The 22838-nt window shown below is 35.2% G+C and overlaps 1 protein-coding gene across 1 annotated transcript in view; it reads left to right on the forward strand.

Annotated features, from left to right (window-relative positions):
- The window catches only part of CDH7 (cadherin 7), a gene marked incomplete at both ends in the record, with an annotated part of 109690 nt that overhangs the window by 53405 nt on the left and 33447 nt on the right, over positions 1–22838 (forward strand). Inside the window, one exon of the mRNA XM_081263483.1 lies at positions 18077–18330. Within this exon, the coding sequence (XP_081119609.1) occupies positions 18077–18330 (254 nt within the window). The remainder of the gene's footprint in view (positions 1–18076; positions 18331–22838) is intronic.

Genomic DNA, 22838 nt, shown 5'->3' on the forward strand with positions numbered 1-22838 from the left:
TGCTGAGACTGGTTTTGAACTTGTAAACCTCCTACCTCAGCCTCCCAAGTCATTTGGATTTACACACATGCATAGTGTACTTGGAAAATTTATAATAATTTAAAAATTTACATAACTAGAACAATTTGTATTAGAAGAGCATGGATAGCTCTGGAACCTATTATAATCCTTTAAATAAAGACAAGGGAAACAAAAACATGAACTCTTCAGCTCCTCTTCAATACATGTGCACAATCTTTGACAAATATTCAATTAAGAAAAAAAGGCCAAAAGATATTATGTGGGAATATGGGCTTTTTATATTAAATATTAGAAAAAAATTTAAAAACATAAATTCAGATCGCTTCCCAAACTGAGATGTTTTGCCAGCCTGACAATCCAGGTGCATAACTCTGTAATTAACAATCCTCAATAACTATCAAATCGGTAAAGAAAGTTAAATTTTAGTTTTGTAGTAAGACATATGTTTGATTTCAGGCCAATGGGCAAAATATTTCTGCAATTATTTCCAGTGGACAGCTGCTGTTTTAGCTCAGCTGGTAACAATCTTTGTACAAGTTTTAATAAGTAGAACAGGCCAACTGTTGTTAAAAAACAAATGTTTTGTTTTGTTGTCTAAAATAAAAGGAATGCAATCAGGTACACTGTTGCTCAAAGATTTCAAAGGTGCATGTGAAATCAATCTGCTCATATTTAAGGATTTTTAGTACATATTGGAATTATTTTTACTGCATGCAGACATATTTTATATATTTTGATGAAGATGTTATGAATCATCGAAAAGTATATATTTGGAATGAGATATTCAGTAATAGAAAAATAAAAATATATTCTCATTCCTTATTATCATTTAAATTTTAGAAAACTGTTAAAAAGCAAACCAGAAAAAAGAAGACAAAAAATCATTAAACCTTAAAGCATAAAATTCGTGAAAAATTATAAGATGAAATTTGATTCTAACTTATAATAACATCAAATAACACAAGTAATTATTATTATAAGTGATGATTAATATCAGGCAGATATCTGAATTATTTAAATGCCTTATCATATATAATTTTTTTTTGATCTCAGAGAGGTTTCGGGAGTACAGTAAAAATATGGACTTGTAAAATATCTGACATAAAATAAATTGTTACATGACTTATGATATTAAGGAATTTTTGCACTTCACCAAAGTGATGTGATGTTGTTAGCATATTCAGTCAATGGGAAATGTTTATATAAATCATGTAAAAATAGCAGATTTAAAATTTTACAAACCTATGTTTAAATTTTTTAAAAATGTTATTCCTTCAGAATAAAGGATCACAATATAAACATTAAAATGTTAATACTATGATTTCTGGAACTTAGCTTTATTATTTTTCAATAACATATAATATGCATTACATTTTGTTATAATGAAAATTTATTAAGTATATAAAATGTTTCTAAATGGCCAAACCTAAATATATAACATTAGCAGTTTATCACTTTGACTACCATTGAGCATAGAACTTCTTTGCAAATGCACAAATAAGGGGTAGAGATGTTGATCAGGGTTTCCACGTTAGTGTATACTGGGAGTTCTCTTGAGTATTGAAAAGGACATCTTTCTGTGTCTCAAAAACACTCCACATTCTATAAACATTTATGTTAATAAAATTCTTATACTTGATACTAGAAATTCCCCACTCATATATACCAATCAAATGGTGCTTTACAAAATAAGACTGAATAATTGTTTATTGAAGACACATTGCCATTATTTGTTTTGATAATTTATTTTTCTGAATACAATATAAGATTCTTCACAATTAAAAATAACTTATTTTCTCCAGTGTTTCCTAACAGATGAATTACCTCTAATTGTTCTTTCTTGTTTATATAATGTCAATGATTTTTTTTTGGAATAATTAAGTACACCAGTGTATAGAATCTTAAGTAGCTATGAATGCCTAACATGTGTAAGACCCTAGGACTTGTCCCCAGTACACAGAAAAGAAAAGAAAGGAAGGAAGGAAGGAAGGAAAGAAAGAAGAAAGAAAAATTTTCATAATTTTACTATTATAGCATAAATAGCCAATAAAAATGTTAATTATTAATGCAACAAATATAGTAACTTAGACTAAGAAATTAGCAATGATTAATTTCTTTCAAATACAGTTCCTCAAAGTTGCTTTAACTTTGCTCTGGTGAAAGATTGATCTGGTTTCTGTTTTATCTTAAAACTAGAGATACATTTACTATATTGGGGCAAAACCTTTAGATTCTGAAAGTTAAGCCATCTGCTGCTACGGATAGCATGAGCCTGAGACTTGCAGCCTGCCAGGTTTGATGATCATCATCTTCTGAGTGCAGGGTGCAGCATATTGAGCCAGGTGTCGGAATCTTTACTGTTAGAAATGGGGGAAACTGCTACCACCAGCACAACAGAGACCCGCACGGTCTGTTGGAAGTGCACATTATTTCAGCATGGGAACGAATGGGAACAGAATCTCAGGGATGTTATTTTTTGCATGCTAAAACTCTTTGGTCTTAGCATTGTTAACTTTACACATTCCTTCTTCCCTTCACGTTTTCATGTGATTCTGAGTAAATAACAGTACTAGGGCTATTACTTGGCATACATCAGCCTGACTTGTTTCCAAAGCCCACTCTGACTCGAAACTCATTTATAAAAATTATAATTTTTTTTTATTTTCTGCCAATGCTTATATCTTGTAATGCCTAAGCTAAACTATTTAAATAAGAACTCTCACCTATACTGAAATAAACATAAGTAAGTAGTTCCTAGAAGAAGGGTTTAAAATAGTAGAAATCACAAATATACTTTTGCTATAGTTGGAAATTTTTTACTTGGAAAAAATCATTCATGCTAAGTTTATGTTCTATGTCTAGCACTGTACTTAGTCCACAATAATCCAGGGTTCATCCTGTTTATAAACCTGAAGCAAGATTCATATTCCAACTCCTTTACCTGGACTTCGCAGATCCACTTGACTCCTAGGAAAATTCAGAATGGTATTTACCAGGTACATATCCCACTGTTCTCCGTTACATTCAAACACCTAGAGTGATGAACACTAAACTATTTAGATTCCTGGAAGTAATAGCGATGTTTTTCTATCTCTTCAGACATTTGCTTTTCCCATACATGTGTGCCCCTTCCATCATGGGAATTGCTCTAATAATGTGATGTTAATATCCCACCTTCTACAGATACCATGATTTAGTTTTTTACAGATTTAGCTGTGACTGTAAGGATTTGGGTCAATGTCTAGGGCTTTGTAGAAGTGTCCAAGAGAGCTCAGGCTCCAGGTGCCAGTCAAGGGGTCAGTCCCACCCAGGCTCTAGAAATGTGGAGATGTCCTGGAGATGGGGTTGACAAGGGGATGCACAGCAGGGTTCCTCAGGTGGACAAGGAAAGGAGCATTGCTCCCAGAGGTAGTCAGAGTGCAGATTCACTATATGAGTTAGCATGCGGCATACAGAGAACCAAAACCAGGACATTGTAACTGGAGAAAATGTGAAAGGAAACGTCGACTCCAGGCGAGGCAGGGCAAGCTACCAGGCTCCTCATGCCTCTGTCTCCAGGCTGCTGCTTGCTAGCAGAGGGGCAGGCACCATGCTCTGCAAGACCATTGATAATAAAGATGATAAGGAACTTTAGGAGCAGTGTCAATATATTACATGATGAGTAGACGATTAGTACATCTGCTAATTTCTCTTCACCTTTATTCTTGGAACTGTTTGTGATAACCCTTATTCATTTCAAATATTTCACTTCATTTCAAAGGACTGCATTATAATAAGCGTCAGTGTCTCTGTAAAATGTCACTTCCCTGGTCCCAGACAAATAGCATACTCCTTCTCTCTCCTGCTGCCTTATTCTCTCTTGCATTTCTCTCACATTGAAAACCTAAGTCATTTTTGTTTCTGTCTTTGCCCTTCCTGATCCATAGCATCTGATACTTGTATGTTTTCTTTCTTTCTGACATTATCTTAAGCTTGGTTATCATTGCTCCACTTCTAAATAACGTCCACAGATCCTTAGCTCACGACCTGCTTCCAGCTTCTCAAGCCCTAAATCCCTCCTTTGGTGGGGGTGGGGGGGCTGTTCAAAACTCAACATTATTTATTTTTATGATTTCATCTAGTTGTAAAATAATCTACTTACACTGTAGAAATAAAAGTGATACAACCAAGAAACAGGAAGACAGTTATTATAGAAAATGAGATCATACTTTCAAGATCCTGGGATAATTTATTAAAATTTGTTCAAATTAAAGAGAGTTTTCATTAATAACAGCTATAAAGTAAGTTAGAATCAATTTCTTCGCTGTACTCACTTTATGACACCGGGAGCTGTGTAAAGAACACCCCTCCCTGTTTCACATCCCTGAATCCTGGATCCTAAAGAAAGGTGCCTGCATTTCTAACCAAGGCGAGTTTCCTCCTTCAACCCAGTGCACGGACCCAATGGTGTATCTATTCTCTGCTTAAAATTCTGTCATTAAGCTTTCTTTGGAGTGATCTTTTTAGAATTAGAGAAGTCTGTCCTTGAGATCTTCTGTCTGAAGTAACAACTCTTTGTGGCTCTAAAATATCAGGACTTTAATTTTCAATTCTTTTCATCAAGATTTTGATAAACTTTGGATCTACAATATACCCTAGCAATAGGATAGTGTGGGCGGCCCACCAAGATACACCCTTCAGGGTGTAGGCAGACGTTTATGACTAGGCTGAGAGGATGTTGACAAGATTTTTGTAAAAGACTCTCATTTGTCTGTTAGGATGGTTCTGACAGTGTAAGTATTACTTCACATTTGTATTAGAGAGTTTCGATGTCCATTTGGATACAGTAAATTTTAATGGGATTGTGGTTTTACCTGTGGTACATGCTTGATAACCACTTGGACTTATTTTTCTACATAGTATAATAAAAATCTTTAGTCCAAATTTTTCATTAGCAATATGTCACCATAGGTATAATGAAATCATTCTAGTTTGAGCAAATTATTATCAGATTTTGAAACATTTATGCATACTACCTTGAAATATAGGATGAACTCAGGAGAGTAGGGAAGAACAACAGAGAAGCAATCTTTTTTTTAAAAGATGTTCAAACAAACAAACAAACAAAAATAGATGATTGTGAATGATTACCTTTAAATATGCTTTACTATGTTTTCTGGAAAAGCTTTCCTAAGATCAAATGTGCAGAAATCAGAAAGATAAAGATTTGTACACATAGTCCTATAAATAAGTTTTTCATGATCTAATCACCACACTATTCATTAAGAATAAATGACTATGTAGTATAAATGTGAAAAATGATAATTAAACTGCAGTATTCAACAGTATGTTATAACTTGGCAATTTATGAATGTGTCTATGATAAAATTTACAACCAGTAACATAGGGACTCAAAATTCACAAAGTGTAAACATAAATATTATCCCTCCTGAGTGAAAACAATGTTTTCCATTCCACCTAGAATTCTTTCATTTTATATTTCTGTGTCATAATTTACAACTTAGGAACTTTAGTCTTTCATGTTTTTCCTTTGAGATGTAGCAATTCTTCCTTTAATGTACTTCAGTTTTCAATATAAAACCTCAGTTGGGATTAAATATGGAATTATTCTCCTACAAAATGCATTACTATAGAGCTAGGGTACAGTAAAAAATGAGCATTTTTAAATTGTATTTCCTATGAAGGATAACCACTAACCAGTCTCTAGCTCATGATAGCCTGGTTTGAGCCTTGTATAGTCACACTATCAAGATAACATGCTTAAGTTTCCTTAAGATAATTCTTCTCTGCTGTCTTTGTAATCTCTTCACATCCATACCCTAAAGAGGAATGAATGGAGTCAAAATAAGGAAACACTCTTATTGACGTATTGATAATGCTAGCAACTCCCACTGTTGTGGGTGAAGAAAAGTCTTGAATTGCAATGTCCCTTCACCCTCAGCTGAGCTGCAGGGATCTCTAATACTTGGGGTTGACTTGCCCGTATTGAAATTTGTCTTTTTCATGCTACTTGCAATAATGAGGGGCTGCTTTTCAAAGTCAGGTGTATGTTTCACTATTTTCAAAACTGCTTCTGATGTGTGGTGGAGGAAAATCAAACCGCTGACATCTCCAGTGTACTTTTCTTCCTCTCATTAAATTTTTTTCTTTCAAAGCTTTTATTCAATTAATTCAGTTGCTGAAGATGCATATTTCTCAAAGTGGATCAAAATATTGCTCCCTTCTGACAGTGGAAAAAGCATAAATTTTGGATTATTTAAAGGCTGAAATATAAGATTAGTACACTTATTCTAACTTGGTGGACTGCTGAATTTTTGACTGTGTTTTCCATCTTATGCAGATCACTTTTACTATATATATGTAGGTACAACCCCACATTCACATCATCATTATGCATGTATGCTCATGTGCACAGGCTTATATTCTGCTTATTACAATGTAAACTTAACTATGCTAGAATATTCAAGTTTAGAGATACAATTCAGCTTTTGTAAAAAAAAAAAGAATGAACATTCTTTGAAGTAAGTTGACATTAATCTAAATTTCAACACTTGATAGACATGATCAAAAGACACAAAGACTTTGCTCACTTAGAAGTATTTTCTACTTTCTTCGATTTTGACAGTTATCATAGCAGTGTTCTCACAGTATGCGTGTGTCAAAGACATTTCCAGTGAGCCCATTATGAAATTTATTTGACTTAATGCAAGGCACAGATAACATAAAATTGTCCTTACTTCTGTCTCTTGCCATGGCATATTGATTCCTAGATCAGTTTCAATGGGTTAAAATCCCAAGAAAGAGATATTTAAGAAATAGATTTGAAAGGATTAGTGACAACATAAGGAAGGTCAAAGGGAGAATTTAATGGCAAAACCAATGTTCGAGTTTAAGTAACTAGACCAATGTTTTTTCCCTTAAATATGAAAATCATCAGCATGGCTCGCAACATGTTACCTTTGACATACCTGCCATATGTAGGAGATCATGAAGAAATGTGAGAAGCTCAAGGATGAGTCCAAAGTACAACTCATGCCTAGGAGTCATTTGCACATGCAAGGCATCAACACTGCAGGAACAACCTAGAATATCAGCGGAACAAATGCATACAGTGAGGAAAAGAAGGCTATAGATTTCTTGGTCAAAGCAAAAAATTTAAGTTGCAGAGCAGAAAAAGCCTCGAAGAAGGCAATTTTTTTTCATTTTTCCAGGATTAAGGTTTTTTAAGAGAAGTTAAATATAACTGATAACAAAGCTAACAAATAATAAAGATGAGAAATAACTTTAAGGAAAAACAATTAGAAGAATTCAGTGATTCAAGCTCTTGGCAAATTCAAAGCCATGTGCAGATCCGACCTCTCCTCTTAGCCATTTCAAGAATATTTAATGTATTTCCTTTGGGTATATTATCGTCCATGCCAAATGCAGAAGTTACCAATACTCCATATCAGTTATGTGTTGCTCCTTAATAAATTATGCTGAAAACCAGTGTGTTAACCTGACAACCTTTCTTTAGTTCATGATTTTGTGAGTCAACAATTTGCTTCGCTCAGTAGAGTGATTTTTCTGTTGGTCTTGGGTGGGCTCCCCAACTACTGGTCAGCTTGTTGGCTCTGCCTCTGTATAGGTGGTGGTCTACCTGGAAGAGCATCAAGGGGTGCTGGACATCTTCCTCTCATCAGGCAGTGGCTAACCTGGGTTTGTTCCATGAATGGCAAGAACAGAAGGCACATGGTGTCTTGAACCTGATATCCAAAATCCATACATCATTATTTCTGCCACTTTACCTCATTCAAAGCTAGAACAGGGACATCCCAGATTCAAAGAGGGTACTAGATGCAAAAGAAGCTACAAACTATGTGGACACAGGAATGCTAATAAATGGGTTTCATTGTGGCATCTTCATGCATAAGTATGACATATTTGATCAAATTAATTCCCCCTTACCTCCCATTGTCTTCTCTGCCCTCTTCCTCTGATCCTCTGTCTCTATACTAGAAGTCTCATTTCAGAAAAAAAAAAAAAAAAACGTTTTGAGTCTCAGCTATGCTCCAGAGAGATGAAATGACATTCATGTTACACTTATGGAATGGCAAAGGGAAGGCTGCGTTTCAGGTCTGCAAATTTCCACAATTGTCCTTCCTCCTCTGTCATCCTAACTTAAGGGGTAATTGTTTAGATCAAGATCAATTAATCTCTGTCACTGTTGATGAAAATTCCCAGGAAAGCATATGGTAAGCTTTAGGTCATAATCTGAATTCAGCTTCCCTGAAGTGAGCCCTTGTGTGTAAGGCCCTGGGCACAGTCAATAGGGCATGCTAGGAAATGCAGACCTCAGCTTAATAAGGAATTGCCAATCAGGTTTTCAATTTGGGGTGGAAATATATGGTGATTTTCAAGGCTTGCTTTCTATTTTGTGTTACAGAATCAAAACAGACTAGCTAAATTCACTTTAGGAGGTTAAGGTAAATAAAATACTGACCTCCCTAGAACACACAGGGAACCTGTAAATATTTCACTTCACAAGGCAAAAGGAAATCTTCAGGTGTGATTAAGTTAAGGATCTCCAGATACGGATATTATCCTGGATCCTGTGATTTGCCTCAATATTTAATCACAAAGGTCCTCATAAGAGGGATGCGGGATGGATCTGAGTCAGAAAAAGAAGGCATGGTGCCAGATCCAGGGGCTGAAGTGCTGAACTTTGAAGATGCAGGAAGGGGCCATGAGTCACAAATCCTTGCTGCCTCTGGATGTTGGAGGATTCTCCCTGGTTCTAGAGGAAAACAATCCCATCAATGCTTTCATCTTCAATTTTCACCCTCCAAAACTTTAAAACGACACATTTATCATTGTTGAGACACTAAGTTTGTGGCAATTTGTCACCATGGCCATAGGAACTTGGTACAGAAGACAAACTGGGACATTTCCGTCGGGGTGGAAGCTTATCCAGACAACAGGACATAAAAGAGATTGAGAGACGTCCATTTCACTAAATATGGGAAAGAATCTGGACGGGCCGAGCCCAGCATCCTGTACTCATTTGATAATAGTGAATTATGACAGGAGACACCTCGGTAATCACAGCCCAGCATTTCCCTCTTGGGCTCACCGTTCGCAAGAGCCGGCTGGTTTCTACCTGGGGTCTACATTGCTGTTTCCACCTTGTTCCTCTGTTGACCTCCTGTATCCCCTTCTGCTCGACGGACCTTCGATGACCTGCTTCACGCTCCCCATTTGTTCTGTTCTGATTGCTCTAACTGATCTGGGGAAACACCTGCTGAAACTCACTGCCAAGGTTACTGGCTGCCTGACTATGAGTAAGAAATTCAAACTCCCCCTGACTCTGTTGCCAGATCTGTCCAAAAGGTCTGTCCAAACCTGTATCAACATATAGGATTTTATAAGTTGTCATGAGTCAGTGAGTCATGAGTAGTTAATGGGCTAATACTGTAAAAACCCCTACAACAAAGTCTGCAAATGGTAAGAACTATGAAAATATGTGTGATTAATGAAAAATATATTTAGCAGTTTGGATGCAACCTCTTTGAAATAAGTCCAAATAAAAATATGAAACATGCTTAGCATTTAAGTTGGTATACATAGACTTGGGAAAAAATACATTGGCAAATGGGATATCATGTTTTGATATCAACTTGAATGCTTTTAAAAATATTTGGGGCTGATATGAAGGAAACCAACATCAAGAAAAGAAAAGAAAATTAAGCAATGAGGAAAACTGCAAGGTATACCACAGACCCCCAGAGAATCTCAATATCCCTGGTATAGTACAATTCAGTACAATTACGCAGCAGAAGTTTTAAATGACATACAGCTTATCAATTATTTCTTTCATGGATCATGTTTTTGGTGTTATATCTAAAATGTCATTGCCATAACCAAGGTCATTTTCTTTTCTTTTCTTGATGTTGGTTTCCTTCATATCATCTCAAAGTTTAGACTTGTGAGGGAACAAGAATGAGGAGTATAAGAGTCTTGAAAGGAGACATGTTGTGTGAAGGAGAAGGAAAGACACACTTGTCCACTTGGATGCTTTGCTGTAGGCGGCCAGTTTTGTTTCTCAAAGAGAAATCTGAACCACCTGCCACATAGGCTCCTAAGAAACTGCTGTTGTAAGTGGCTCTTCAAAAGTTAAACTCATATAGCCTTGTTTGGGAATATGGAAAAGGAAGAAAGCCACAGGACTGCCCATTCAACCTTGGGACCATCTGGATGATTCTGTACAAACAAAAATGACTTGAAATTCATTTACAGACACACCTCTACCAATCCATCCTCAGCTGACTCAATGTTGTATTGTAGCCCTTTTCCAAAGCAGGGGTGGCATGTTCCAATTTCACCAGATTTTATAAACCCATTTCATTTTTGGAATCAGCTTGTAGATCCCGGGTCCTTTTTTGTATAAATAAACTGTATTCTTTTTCTTTTAAAAAAATATTTGGGGCTCAAATATCTAGGTTAAAATGCTAATTTGAATACCCATGGAATATTTGTGATGGATACTAGCTCTAGGTAATGAAAAGAATAATTACTAATATTTATACACTTGTTTTATTTGTAAAACCTTGAGATAATTTAATGCTTTAGAATAAAAAGAAAAAAAAAAACTCTGCAGTTGTTCAAAATGCTTTTGTACCAATTTACTAATAGCACCAGGCACTCTTTAAGTACTAGCAGTAGTTTGTTTGCAAAATGTGTGTTTGTTTATATATTGTCCTGATAATCAGTTGTGTTAAAGTATAGTTTTTAAAAATGTTAAAATAATGATTTTCTTATAAATGTAAAATAGACATGGAGACAATTAGTAACATATTTTGCTCAGTATAAATTTTCTTATATTTTATTTTAATTTTTTTTCTAGATAATTCTTTTGGCCTCAGACTTTTTGGTTGTTGTATTGAGCAATCTGTGTATCTATTTATATTCAAGACACTTTTCACCTACTACAGATATGTGAGAATAATAATTTTGGGGTCCTGTCTTAAGAATCTGTCCAGTGAGATTGGGACAGATATGAAAGGATCAGTCCCCCCTGAAATGGACAACACAGAGCTGGCCAGACCTCCAAAATAGTGTTGTAGGATTTCTTCTTTAGATATTATCCTTCCCTTCTCTATAAAAACAATTCTCATACTCATCTGGATGTAAGTCTCATGATATACAAAAATTGCAGGACAAACCCTCTAGTTATTTAAATCACTTCAAGATGTCAAAGCATAGCAGGAACTGGATAAAATTACAAAGATAAGGAAGACTTCATTCAAGGCTATGGCAATGGAGAGACAGACAGACTCAGTCCAAATTCAACTCCGCAAGACAAAGAACTGGAGAGTTTTAAAGAGTTGGAATTGGAAAGGAGGATCAAAGGACATTTTGTGTTTTGGGCTTCACCCAAATTGAAAGTAAATTTTGCATCTTTACACAAGAAGTAATTTTATAAGATAACAGGAACCCTTTTTTTAGGCACCCACCCTTCCATGGAAACGGGGTGCCAGGGTTCGGCTTTCCTTGATGATTATATTTGAAGGTGGTTGCTTCTGGGTCCCTGAAGGCGACGCTCCTGGGTTATGAAAATGGCAAGTCAATTCTTTTAAAATTTACAGAGAAAGAATTTAGAGTGACAAGTTTTCTCAAGTAAATTCTCTATAAAAAGGGAGGTCAGAAGAAGTCTGTTTAAACTTACCAAACTAGGGGAACATAAGGCATTATCTGTCATAGCTGAGGGAAGGAAGAACACAAGAGCAGTAGTGCAGTTGTGCATAATAAAGAGGGTGTGCTTTGCTTTTGGAATGTCCTTGGGGATAAATGTGGAGCTGTTATCTTAGCATGTAAATGTACAGAATTATCCTTGCTGAGATATCTTATCCAAGGTTGTAGATCACTTTTAGGATTCTGAAGAGTCAATATATTTAGACCAAAATTATCATAAAACGAGTTATAATACAAGGTCATTTTTTTCTATAAGTATGGTCTCATTTATGACCATTTACCTAGGAAAAAAAACAATATTTATATTTATAATCATTTTATCTAGAAGTCAGGAGGATATTGAAAGCTACAGAATGTGCTTAATCTAAAAGATAGCTGAAATCTCCAGTGGGGAAAATAATACTTTTAAAGATGATAGACCTTGAGTGTTTGTACGAATTTGGCAACAAACTTAAGGCATGTAGATATGTGCACGCACACTAACCAGCCCTGATGGTACCAATCTAGGGGTTAGAGAGAACAAAATGAAGAATTTCCATGGGATTTAACTTGGGCCAATTCCTAAAATATCGACAGCAGCATTGCCCAAAGGTACCAGATCTAAAAGGAGGTCATATAGCTTAATGGGAGTTTATTTGACTATAGACCAGAAGCCAAGCTATATGAAAAAAGAAAATGCAGTACAATGATTTTACTCAACAATTTCAAGTTTATGTAGGATTGCAAAAGCTAAAAATGGCAAGGGGAACTTTGGGGACTCCGCAGTTTCTGGTAGGGTTTTTTTTTTTCCCCCCACCAATTAATATTATAAACTGACTTTGCTAAACATCGATCTGGGTTGTCAGAAAGGAAATAAAGATGAAAAAGATATAGTATTTTATTTTAAAAAACCCTTTTTGTTTTCTAGCTTTTAAAATTCTCTCTATTGCTGTGGATTCACAAGATACTGCATAGGAACAGGGGGAACCTTCTTCATCTGAGAATTTGTCTTTATTTTCTATTTACTCAAATTCAGCAGAAATTATAATAATAATAACAATTATAACACCATAATAAATATGTAACAGCAAATATGTATGCAGTCATCACTCTGTCCGCCACTGTGCTAGCTGTTACACATTTCCAAACAATTTGCAGACCTCTGAGGCTGGTGAGCTAGTCAAGTACATAGACATGATGAGGTATAGTCTGAGGCCCTAACTGCTCTCGGAGATTCAAGAACACCTGCTTGATAGAGCAGGAAGGAAATGGGTGCTGCATATACATGGCCATGAGTTCATTTAGTGTCTCTGCCCCTAAACATGGACTTCTTGAGGTTTCTCTAGAACTGTTGGCTGTCTTATTTTCATATCAATTGAAATCAACCTATTAGTCCATTCAAGCTGCTATAACAAAAACACCATAGTCTAGACATTTAAAGAATAGAACTGATTCTCACAACTCTGAAAGCTGGGAAGTCCAAAATCAAGTTAGATTCAGGGTCTTGTGAGATCTTCCTGAATCATAGATGGCTATCTTCTTTATTTTTTTAATTTTAATTTTTTAATTTGTTCTTATTAGTTATACATGACCGTAGAAAGTACTTTGGCATACTATACATATATGGAGTATAACTCTACATTCTTCTAGTTATACAAGACGTGGAATTACATGGATCGTGTGTTCATATATGCATACACGAAATTAATGTCTGATTCATTCTAGTATCTTTCCTATTTCCATTTCCCCTCCCTACCCTTCATTCCTCTTTGTCTTATCCAAAGTACTGCTATTTTTCCCTAGCCTCATTCCCTTATTGTGAGTTAGCATTCACATATCAGAGAGAATATTTGGCCTTTCGTTTTTAGGGATTGACTTATTTCACTTGGCATGGTATTCTCCAGTTCCATCATTGACAGGCAAATGCCATAATTTCATTCTTCTTTATGGCTGAGTAATATCCCATTGTGAATATGCATCACATTTTCCTTATACATTCATCTGTTGAAGAGCACCTATGCTGATTCCATAGTTTAGCTATTGTGAATTGAGCTGCTATAAACATTGATTATGCTGAGTCACTGTACTATACAGATTTTAAGTCCTTTGGGTATAAACCAAGCAATGGAATAACTGGGTCAAATGGTGATTCTATTCCAAGTTTTCTGAGGAATCTCCACACTGCTTTCCAGAATGGTTGCATCAATTCATAGTCCCACCAGCAATGTGTAAGTCTTCCTTTTTCCTCACATCCTTGCTAACATTTATTGTTACTTGTATTCTAGATGGCCATCACCTTCTTAACCACATCCTTCCATGGTAGAAAGAGTCAGAATTCTCTTTGGTCTAACTTATTAGGTTAATGTTACCTTTTGTGAGCTCTCCATCCTCAAAACCTAATCACATCTCTACCATCCCCTTAGGGGCTAATGTTTCGGCATAAGAATTTGGGAGAGACATAAATATTAAACAATCCCAAAGTACTAATTTGCATTTCTGAAATTCATGTTAAACAGTTGTGCAAAGTGACTTGTTCATATGTAGCTCTTATTACAGTGTTCTGCTATTACTGAGATAAGTACATGATGGGCATATTCATAAAGAAGGTGATATTCTCTAAAAGAGTCCACTAAGAGGAATGGGAAAGTTATATGAGAAAGAGGGAACAATGGGTGTAATGTGCAGAAACAGACAACATGTACTTCTTATAGTGAATAGATCATTCCAGTTATATCATAAAGCATAGAAGGAAGAGGTGGCCAATCAAGGAGGCCTTGAATGTCAGCCTCACTCAGGTGGTCTCCTTCAACCAGGGGTTGGCAGAACTATGCCTGCCTGCTTCTGTTTGAACCATTAGCTAAGGATGGTTTTCTATTTTTAAATAACTGAAAAAAAAATAAATAAATCTAAGAATGAATGTCTTGGGACTATGTGAAAGTCATGGAGAATTTAGGTGTCAGGGTTTACACATGAAGTATCACTGTCAACCACTGAGCTCATTCCTTTGCATGTGACTGATAGCATATGGCCTGCAGGGCCCAATGTGTATAATCCAGCCCTCTACAGAAAATGTTGCACACCCTAGCCTTAGATATAATCTTATTTTAATACTAAATTTCATCATCTTTGGTGACTACAAGTTCAGAGAATGTTATTTTTTAGTTTGGGTTAACAATATGGCGGACATACTGCTTCTTATCTTCATGTCTCTGACATCGATTTCCTGACAGATGAGAAAGGGATACCCACAGGTCCCACAGTAACTCTGTGGCTTCACTATCTGTACCTTTGGGACTCGTGTTTGATTTCCAGGGCTTATTAATCCTAGTCATTGTTTGCTATTGTGGACTGCAAAGCAATGAACTTTGGTTGAGTTTCCAAATACATACATATGTAGTCTCCAACTCCATGTAGTTTGAAGCAATAAAGAGATCTGTTGAGACCTCACCTTTCTTTCTCCTTCCTCTTTCTCCTCAAGTGTCTTTTCTTCTTGATGTTGATGTTGTTTTTGCATAAGCCTGCTAATTAAATCTGATAGTTGTAGAATGTATTACTCACATGGAAATCAATAATGATAAAGATACACAAATTAAAATTTTATTACTAAAAATATTTTCTTCAATTTGTTTAACAATCCTATCCATCACAGTACTCCCCTTTCTGAAAACTCCATCTCTGTTTTATTCTGATATGCTTTGAAAATACTTTTATGTAGCAATTCCTTTTGTCTGCAATCTTGATTCATAGCCTTTCATATGAATTCTTTTATTGCTCTATTTTCATAATAGCTTTTAGGCAACCAATCATTGTGCAAAACACTGTGTTTCTACATGAGCTTGTGGCATCCAGATGTCTATGCCTCATATTGCTGCCTTTCAGACAGGTTTAAAAAAAATTAGTTGCTATAAAATAATCGCATTCTCTTCTGTAGTAAATTTTAAATTATTCTTTCATAAATGAGACAAACTTTTGCTTAAGTATAGAAAGACTTGTTGTCCTTTTTCAAACTGCTGAAAACCTGAAAGAATGTCTTCAAGGTTGTTCTGCATTTCATATTGATTTAAAAGAGATGGCAAATGGGATTTTTAGACACTTCTTATTATATATATACACATAATGTTTGAATATGAAATTTTTCTTCAATTAGTAATTTTATAAGGAATAATAAAAGAACAAACTGAGGTTGTTATACAAACTACCAACAAGAATTTTTAGATTTCTCAGTAAATCCTTCCAAGTAAGAATGCTTTACTTTAGCACTGTGGATGTAGCTCAATAGTAGCACAAGGCCCTGGGTTCAATCCCTATTACTAGGAGTGCTTTTCTTTCTCCACAGTAGTTTCCAAAATAAATGTTGAATTTATGTATAGACCCCAGAAAATTTCACTGACCGGGTTCAGTTTATCAAAAGAAGATTTGCCTCAGAATTATCTGATGAACATTATAATGCATACTTGTGACTCATCCTAGTTCTGGAATAAAACCCTCTTGGAAGGGGCTAGGCATGTTAGGAATAAAAGTCCTCTGGATAGAAACAGGTTCAGACAATAAACAAACAAACAAAGGGTGTTTCATGAAGATCATGGCATTTGCTTTATGACCCTGTTTACCATGTGCCCTAGCATTTCTATATGAAACCTCAGATGAGAATTTAAACATTTTTATTTTTGTCTTTGTTTTCATTCTGGAGAAATTCTATAATTTTTTTGGGGGGGGTCAAGAATTAAAATACATTTGATTTTGTTTCATCTCCCATCTCCCACTTGACTATTAGGTTCTCTGGGCAAAAGGTATAGTTCAATTTTAAGGCTTTTGTGGGCTGAATGCTGCATTCTGTTCTTACCCCCCCGACCCCCCGGCAATTCAACAAGAATTTATTGAGCCTCCTCTGTTCACCAAAGCATAACAGGTGCTTGGGGTAATAGGGATGAACAAAACCAGCCAGGTTGACAATGTAGTGAAAGAGAGATAAATACACATTTTAGCAAGTGCTCTCTGGTCTGTATATTGTAAACTTTTTGTGTATTGATTTATGTGTTTTCCCTTTATATTAATGAGAGATGAGCCATGGAATCTCTTTATATAATATTTGTGATATCATTTGTATGCCCATGTATAATGTGTATCGATACATAAATGCATCACTATATGTAAAAGGAGTATATAGTTTATATACTATAGTATCTCTTATATACATAATATAATTTATATATCCCATTTTTATTTCTTTAGGTACATTTTAAAATATATTTTGCTTGAGATCATATGTTTCAGGGCTAAGTTGGAATATGCATGCCCACCTATGTGCCCACACATGGTGGGTAAATTTGGATTACGAATCTCAGCATTGCACATTGGCTCATTTTTTTCAATGATTTCTATCCAGTGACTATAATTAAATATCATTTAACCGTATTTCTTTCAATTCCTTTATTATTATTAATTATTTTTGTTTTACCTCATCAAATATATTTTGGAACAGTCTTTCAGTGGTGAGATTGAGAATGTCATAAAATGCTGCTGTTTTCTGGGTCCATTGGAGAAAGACAAGGTTATTGTCACATATTATATATAGAATTATTATTTTAGTCACAGATGATGCTTCACTTACTAGTCCTTGCCGTCCTTTTAAGCTCCTAATGTTTTGTCCCGTTCACCATCTTTAAGAAACATTTTAGCATGCTAATCCTCTTATAAATTTAAATACAGAGTTAAGATTCTGGAATGTAACTGTCAATCATCTAAAAAAAAATAAAATGAGAGTGTATGTTAATAGAGAAATAATGAAGGTAGACATGACAGTTGCTTCCTGGAGAAGAATCAAATCAGCAGTGTTTGCAACCTGGTCAGCCTCACTAAATCCCACCTGCTGCTGAGGCTGCACACTTGGTCCAGCCTAGCTCAGGATCCTAATGTAGTCACCCTGAGTCACTGACCTTATGAACAATGAGAAATTGAAAGGAAAGCTGTTTTTCTTCCTTTTTAACACGTACCTTGAGTTGTGCCAATGAATTACATGGTCGAAGAACATGTTTGTATTGATGTCCTATTGGAAAATAGTTTAGAATCTGGTGGGTTGTCTTACAAATAACGTTCTGAAGTCATGAGTCTGTCCCTGAGACGCACGGCAGCAGAGTGATTAAGTTAGCTCAAAAGCACTTACCATTGTCTGGGAGCCAGGAGAGCACGAGGACTGATTGGCATTATGACTTATTATTTGTGAATGCTGATGGTGCATATTCATGGCAGAGTCCTTTCGATGCTTATTGACATTCATAAATGAAAAGGCTCTGCTTTGCTGACTCTCTAATTGGTAATTTAATTTCTCTAATACCTTTCTTTACAGGAACTGGATTTTGAAGCCAAAACAAGTTACACACTACGAATAGAAGCTGCAAATAAAGATGCCGACCCCCGGTTTCTAAGCTTGGGGCCATTCAGTGACACAACCACCGTGAAGATAATTGTAGAAGACGTGGATGAGCCTCCCGTGTTTTCTTCGCCCTTGTACCCCATGGAGGTCTCAGAAGCTACCCAAGTTGGCAATATCATTGGCACTGTAGCCGCTCATGACCCAGATTCTTCCAACAGCCCTGTGAGGTAAAAGCTCATTTTCTACTATTTTCCATCAATGTCCCTGTATTCATGACACATGTTCTCATGTTATGATTCTTTTTTCTTCACAGTAAATAAAAACTAAGTATTTAAATGTAGGGATCTGTTCTGATCCTGGTTCAGTTCCATAGCAGCAGAAGTGAACCAGGATCAGAACAATCCAATATTTTACCAATTCCAAAATGTCACCTGACTACCCAGGGCCATTGTTCAGCAGCAGTATTTTTAGGCACCCATTGTTACCCACAAATCATAGCCAATGTTTTTACTCAAATATCCTGAACCTCTTTCAAAACAAACTGTGTGTGGCTGTGACAAGCATGTCCTAGTTGTAGGGTGGATATGAAAAGGTACAGTGGAAACTATTTAAACTAGGGATTGAGTTTTGAACAAGTCTTTTTCATATTGGTCTATTTGAATATTATTTTATTGTTTATAATTATAAAATAAGATGATACCTTTTCTATGCATAAAGACTATTTTAAATACCCTTCCAATTCTCTTTTATGTAGAATAGGCACATGGTCACAATCCAATAATCTCTTCAGGCATTTCAAAATATCTTAATATTCCTTTTTGCCCTTTTTACCTACAGTTTACAATCTAAGATCTGTCTCTGTGTTTCTGTGTTTGTATGTGTGCATGTGATAAATGATTCTTATTTTGGGGGGTGGTGAATATTATAAACAACACATTTGAAAAGAGACAGGTACTGTAATTAATTACCTTGAGTTTGTAAGACACTTAACTTTTCAATATGAAAATGTAATTTTTTCAAGACAAAAACCAAATTTAGATTTTGTTGATATTCAACAATGGTTAGTGCTTTAGAGCTAAATCTGGACATTACTGAAAGTCAGCATGATATATAATTTACATCACTCTCATCTCCCTTGTGAGATCACTTTATGTATGTCACAGATTAGTTTTCTCCTTTTCTTCTCTTTCCTTCACATTAATAGAGCCAAGTACTGAATGCCATGAAGTCAGAGTGTCCCTATCTGTACTGTAAATTGGAGGCAAAGGGATGCCAGTGCTCCTTCATGTGTTAATCTTTAACCAATCTAAGAATGTAGTCTGTCCCTGATACAACTGTGAGTCACAAATGCACCACACAGCTCCAGAGGATTGTGTGACTTCTGTTCAAATCACTTAACATAATGGAGAGAAAGACAGATAGGCATTTCTAAAGTTTTTTGAGAGTCTGATAAAAGAGGCACACTAATGTATGGATTGATTACACTGATATTTCTCATCTTGTTTCTTAATTTTTCTTTACTCACTCCCTTGTGTAGGAGCTCCCTGTCGTATCTCTTCCAAGAAATTCTTCTTTTATTATATTTTGTTTGGGAAAAATTCACAGTAATATTGCACATTAAATTGAGGAAAATAAGGAAGAATAGGCCCAACTGTATAGTTACTTATGTTTGAGATGAAGTGAGCTCCAGGACTATTCTTTGTAGCACAGAAAAAGCCAGACTGTTGGTTTTGGAGGCCAAGATCTTCATGCCTTTTATCAGTGAAAGAGTATCTGACTGGCCCTGTCTTTTATCTTGTTTTTATTGCATTTTTTTAAGTAATAAAAGTGACATGAAATTTCAGGTTAGTACTAGCTTACAGCATTATCTCCCAGATAGAGTGATAGACTTTTTTCTCATATGAATTAGAATTGGGTGTGTGTGTGTGGGGGCTTAGTAGGGGGTTGTATATTTCCTTGTTTTTTTGTGGAATTAATTTCTAGACATATATGTTCAATACCAATATACTTGAAATACTTGTTTATTTTACCCTACTTCCATAAGGTCAGCATAGCAGGCATTCATAGCTAATATTTCTTGTTTTGGATTTGTATCTCAAGTATTTCTCCTCCCTTATCCCATTATGAACACTTTAAGAAGCCCATCCCATCATTTTATAGTTTATGAAGATGTGCTTAACACTTGTGCAGTCTCTGAAAACTGGTTATCTTTCCTACACTGGTATTTTTTGAGTGGCCAAGAAATATCATTTAGTTTCCCCAGTTTCTCTATAAGCCAGCAAAAAGGCAAAGTAACTTTGATGTGTGCATAATCCCGGGTTTTTGAGATGATCAAATAATAAAGAGGAAGTTAATGATGCTTCTAAATTGTGAATCATGACAAACATTATCAAGTATTATAATTATATATTACTAGTATTATACTGTGTTTTCATGCCATTTTACTTTAAGGTCAATAAAGTCGAAGAAAGGAGACATATTTCATATGCAACTGTGTTGGGCATTTATATTGAAGATTGTTTGTATTCACATATATTCCACTATGCAGACAATATTGCATAGTTTGATGAGTGTAATCATGTACAGCACAATCTTCTGAGGTGCAAGAAAAGCTATTTACAGATTGAGATGGAACATGGGTCTTAGCAATTGTGCACTCTGTGCTCCCTACACCTGCAGAATTAGTGTAGTACTTTGACAAATGGAAAACAATGTTTGTTTTACTGTAATTAATTAAAATTAGCCTAATAGTGTTTGAAGTATAAAACAGTCTGGGTTTTTGGATGATTAGTTTTGAAATTATTGGCATTCTTTGTAGAATAACACAGATTCAGCTTATGTCACTTAAGTCTGGAATATGTACTGTTTCATGGGGCAAAAGACTTGAATTGCAGGTAGAAACATATTTACTTGCCTCCATCAAGGCAAAATTGACATACTCTTCATACATGATCCCTGCTTGCACAGAACTTAAAAATCTATTTGCTTTACTAGGAATCAGCCAAAAGCTTTATATGACTCTTCCATCTGCACCTCTTGTTTCTGAGAAAGAACCCTACGCCAGTTACACCATAACCTTGTCACACTTTACCACTGTGACCTTGTCATTTTGACTGTTCGCAAGTACAATAGTCATAGGTGGAAAGATTAAATAAACCTGGAGCTTGCTGTTGGCCAGAACATAACACCACTGAAAATTATGATACCGTCATTTTTATAAATATAGTTTTTTCACCATCTACATAGTTTTTCTAGACCCCTATTTCATGTACACTTTGCTTTCCATTTTTCCCAAACGGCAACTAAAACTAAGTCAAATCCAAAGGTGAAAATTATATGAAATTTGAAATTACTTTATTAAAAGCAAAAGTAGATATTTAAGTTGTGACTCTGCACCATGTATTGCCAGGAGAATAAGAAATTTGCTCCATTTGTGCAAGATGTGTCAAAAAGCATTCCAATGTCATTTAAAACTGATTAGAGCAAATTTTAAAAAATTTATATATATGTATGTATATACATACATGTGTATGTATATATATGTGTATATACATGTATCTGTGTGTATATATATATATATATATATATATATAGACATATTTATATGTCTATATATATCCTATATACTGAAAAAAAAAAGTTGATGTTTGAGGGCAAGCATGTTTCTGGCTTAGTTTTTAAGTAGTTATCTACCAGTTCAGGTAAATTTTGGCCCTGAATACTAAAATTAAGCTATACCTATCCAGCTTGCATACAGATTTTGGTTTGTTTATTCTGATCTTTTTGAATGATAGAAACTTTACTCCTATTTCTCATCTAACATGGTAGGAACTCTAAGAGCAGCCTGGAGACCAGAGACTCTAGACTCATTCTTTATGTCTACACTGGCCAACTGATCAATGGCTTGGCATATATTCATTAATAACAGCTGTGTGAGACACTAGGGAAAATGCTGATAGGAAACAAAAATAAATTAAACATTCCCTCCAACCTCTAGGAACTTACAATCTGGATGAACTAACAAGATCCCATAAAAGTTGAACAATCTTAGGAGGAAAAAAAATACCAGTGCTATAGCATAGCAAATTGTGAGATGAATCCTAATTACCTGGTTTGTGTTCACTGGACACAAAATATCATGAGCAAGGCATTATGGGATGGCAGGGTTTGGACAAGCTTAGAGGAAAGTATGTTTATGTTTTATTTAGCTATATCCTAAGAGCCCAGTGCTCAATTATGAAACCAGCAGAATAATTTCAATAGGCTACAGAGAAAACCCAGAGAACTGATGATAAAAATACCCAAGAATTTGAAATTCATATTACAAAAAAACAGATGCAAAAAAGGGCAAGTGAAAAGTAACAGTCATCATTTCAGCATTTCTAACAATTTAAATATCCAAAATATAGTTAGGTAATATTTACCAATAGGTGCCTACTGTCTGTCCTCAGAGAAAGTCTGTCCACAGACAAAGTCATGTTGTCTTTTCTGCACCAGAAAAGACAACATGAAGTACGGATAGTATGAACACATTTGGGGCACTGAATAATTCAGTGTGTATTTTTTAAGTAGCCTGTATGAATGCACATGTTCATTATTCTAAATAATTTATGAATATTTGGTTTTTTATAAGATATACAGAGAGCTAATAATATATAGAAAAATAGGGTTAACAAAAAATAGCTAATTTAAAAAATAGCAGAAATCAATTCTGTGAGATAATATAAGTTGTGCC

The sequence above is a fragment of the Spermophilus citellus genome, assembly GCF_964194105.1.
Source record: "Spermophilus citellus genome assembly, chromosome: 12".
In the NCBI taxonomy this organism is placed as follows: Eukaryota; Metazoa; Chordata; class Mammalia; order Rodentia; family Sciuridae; genus Spermophilus; species Spermophilus citellus.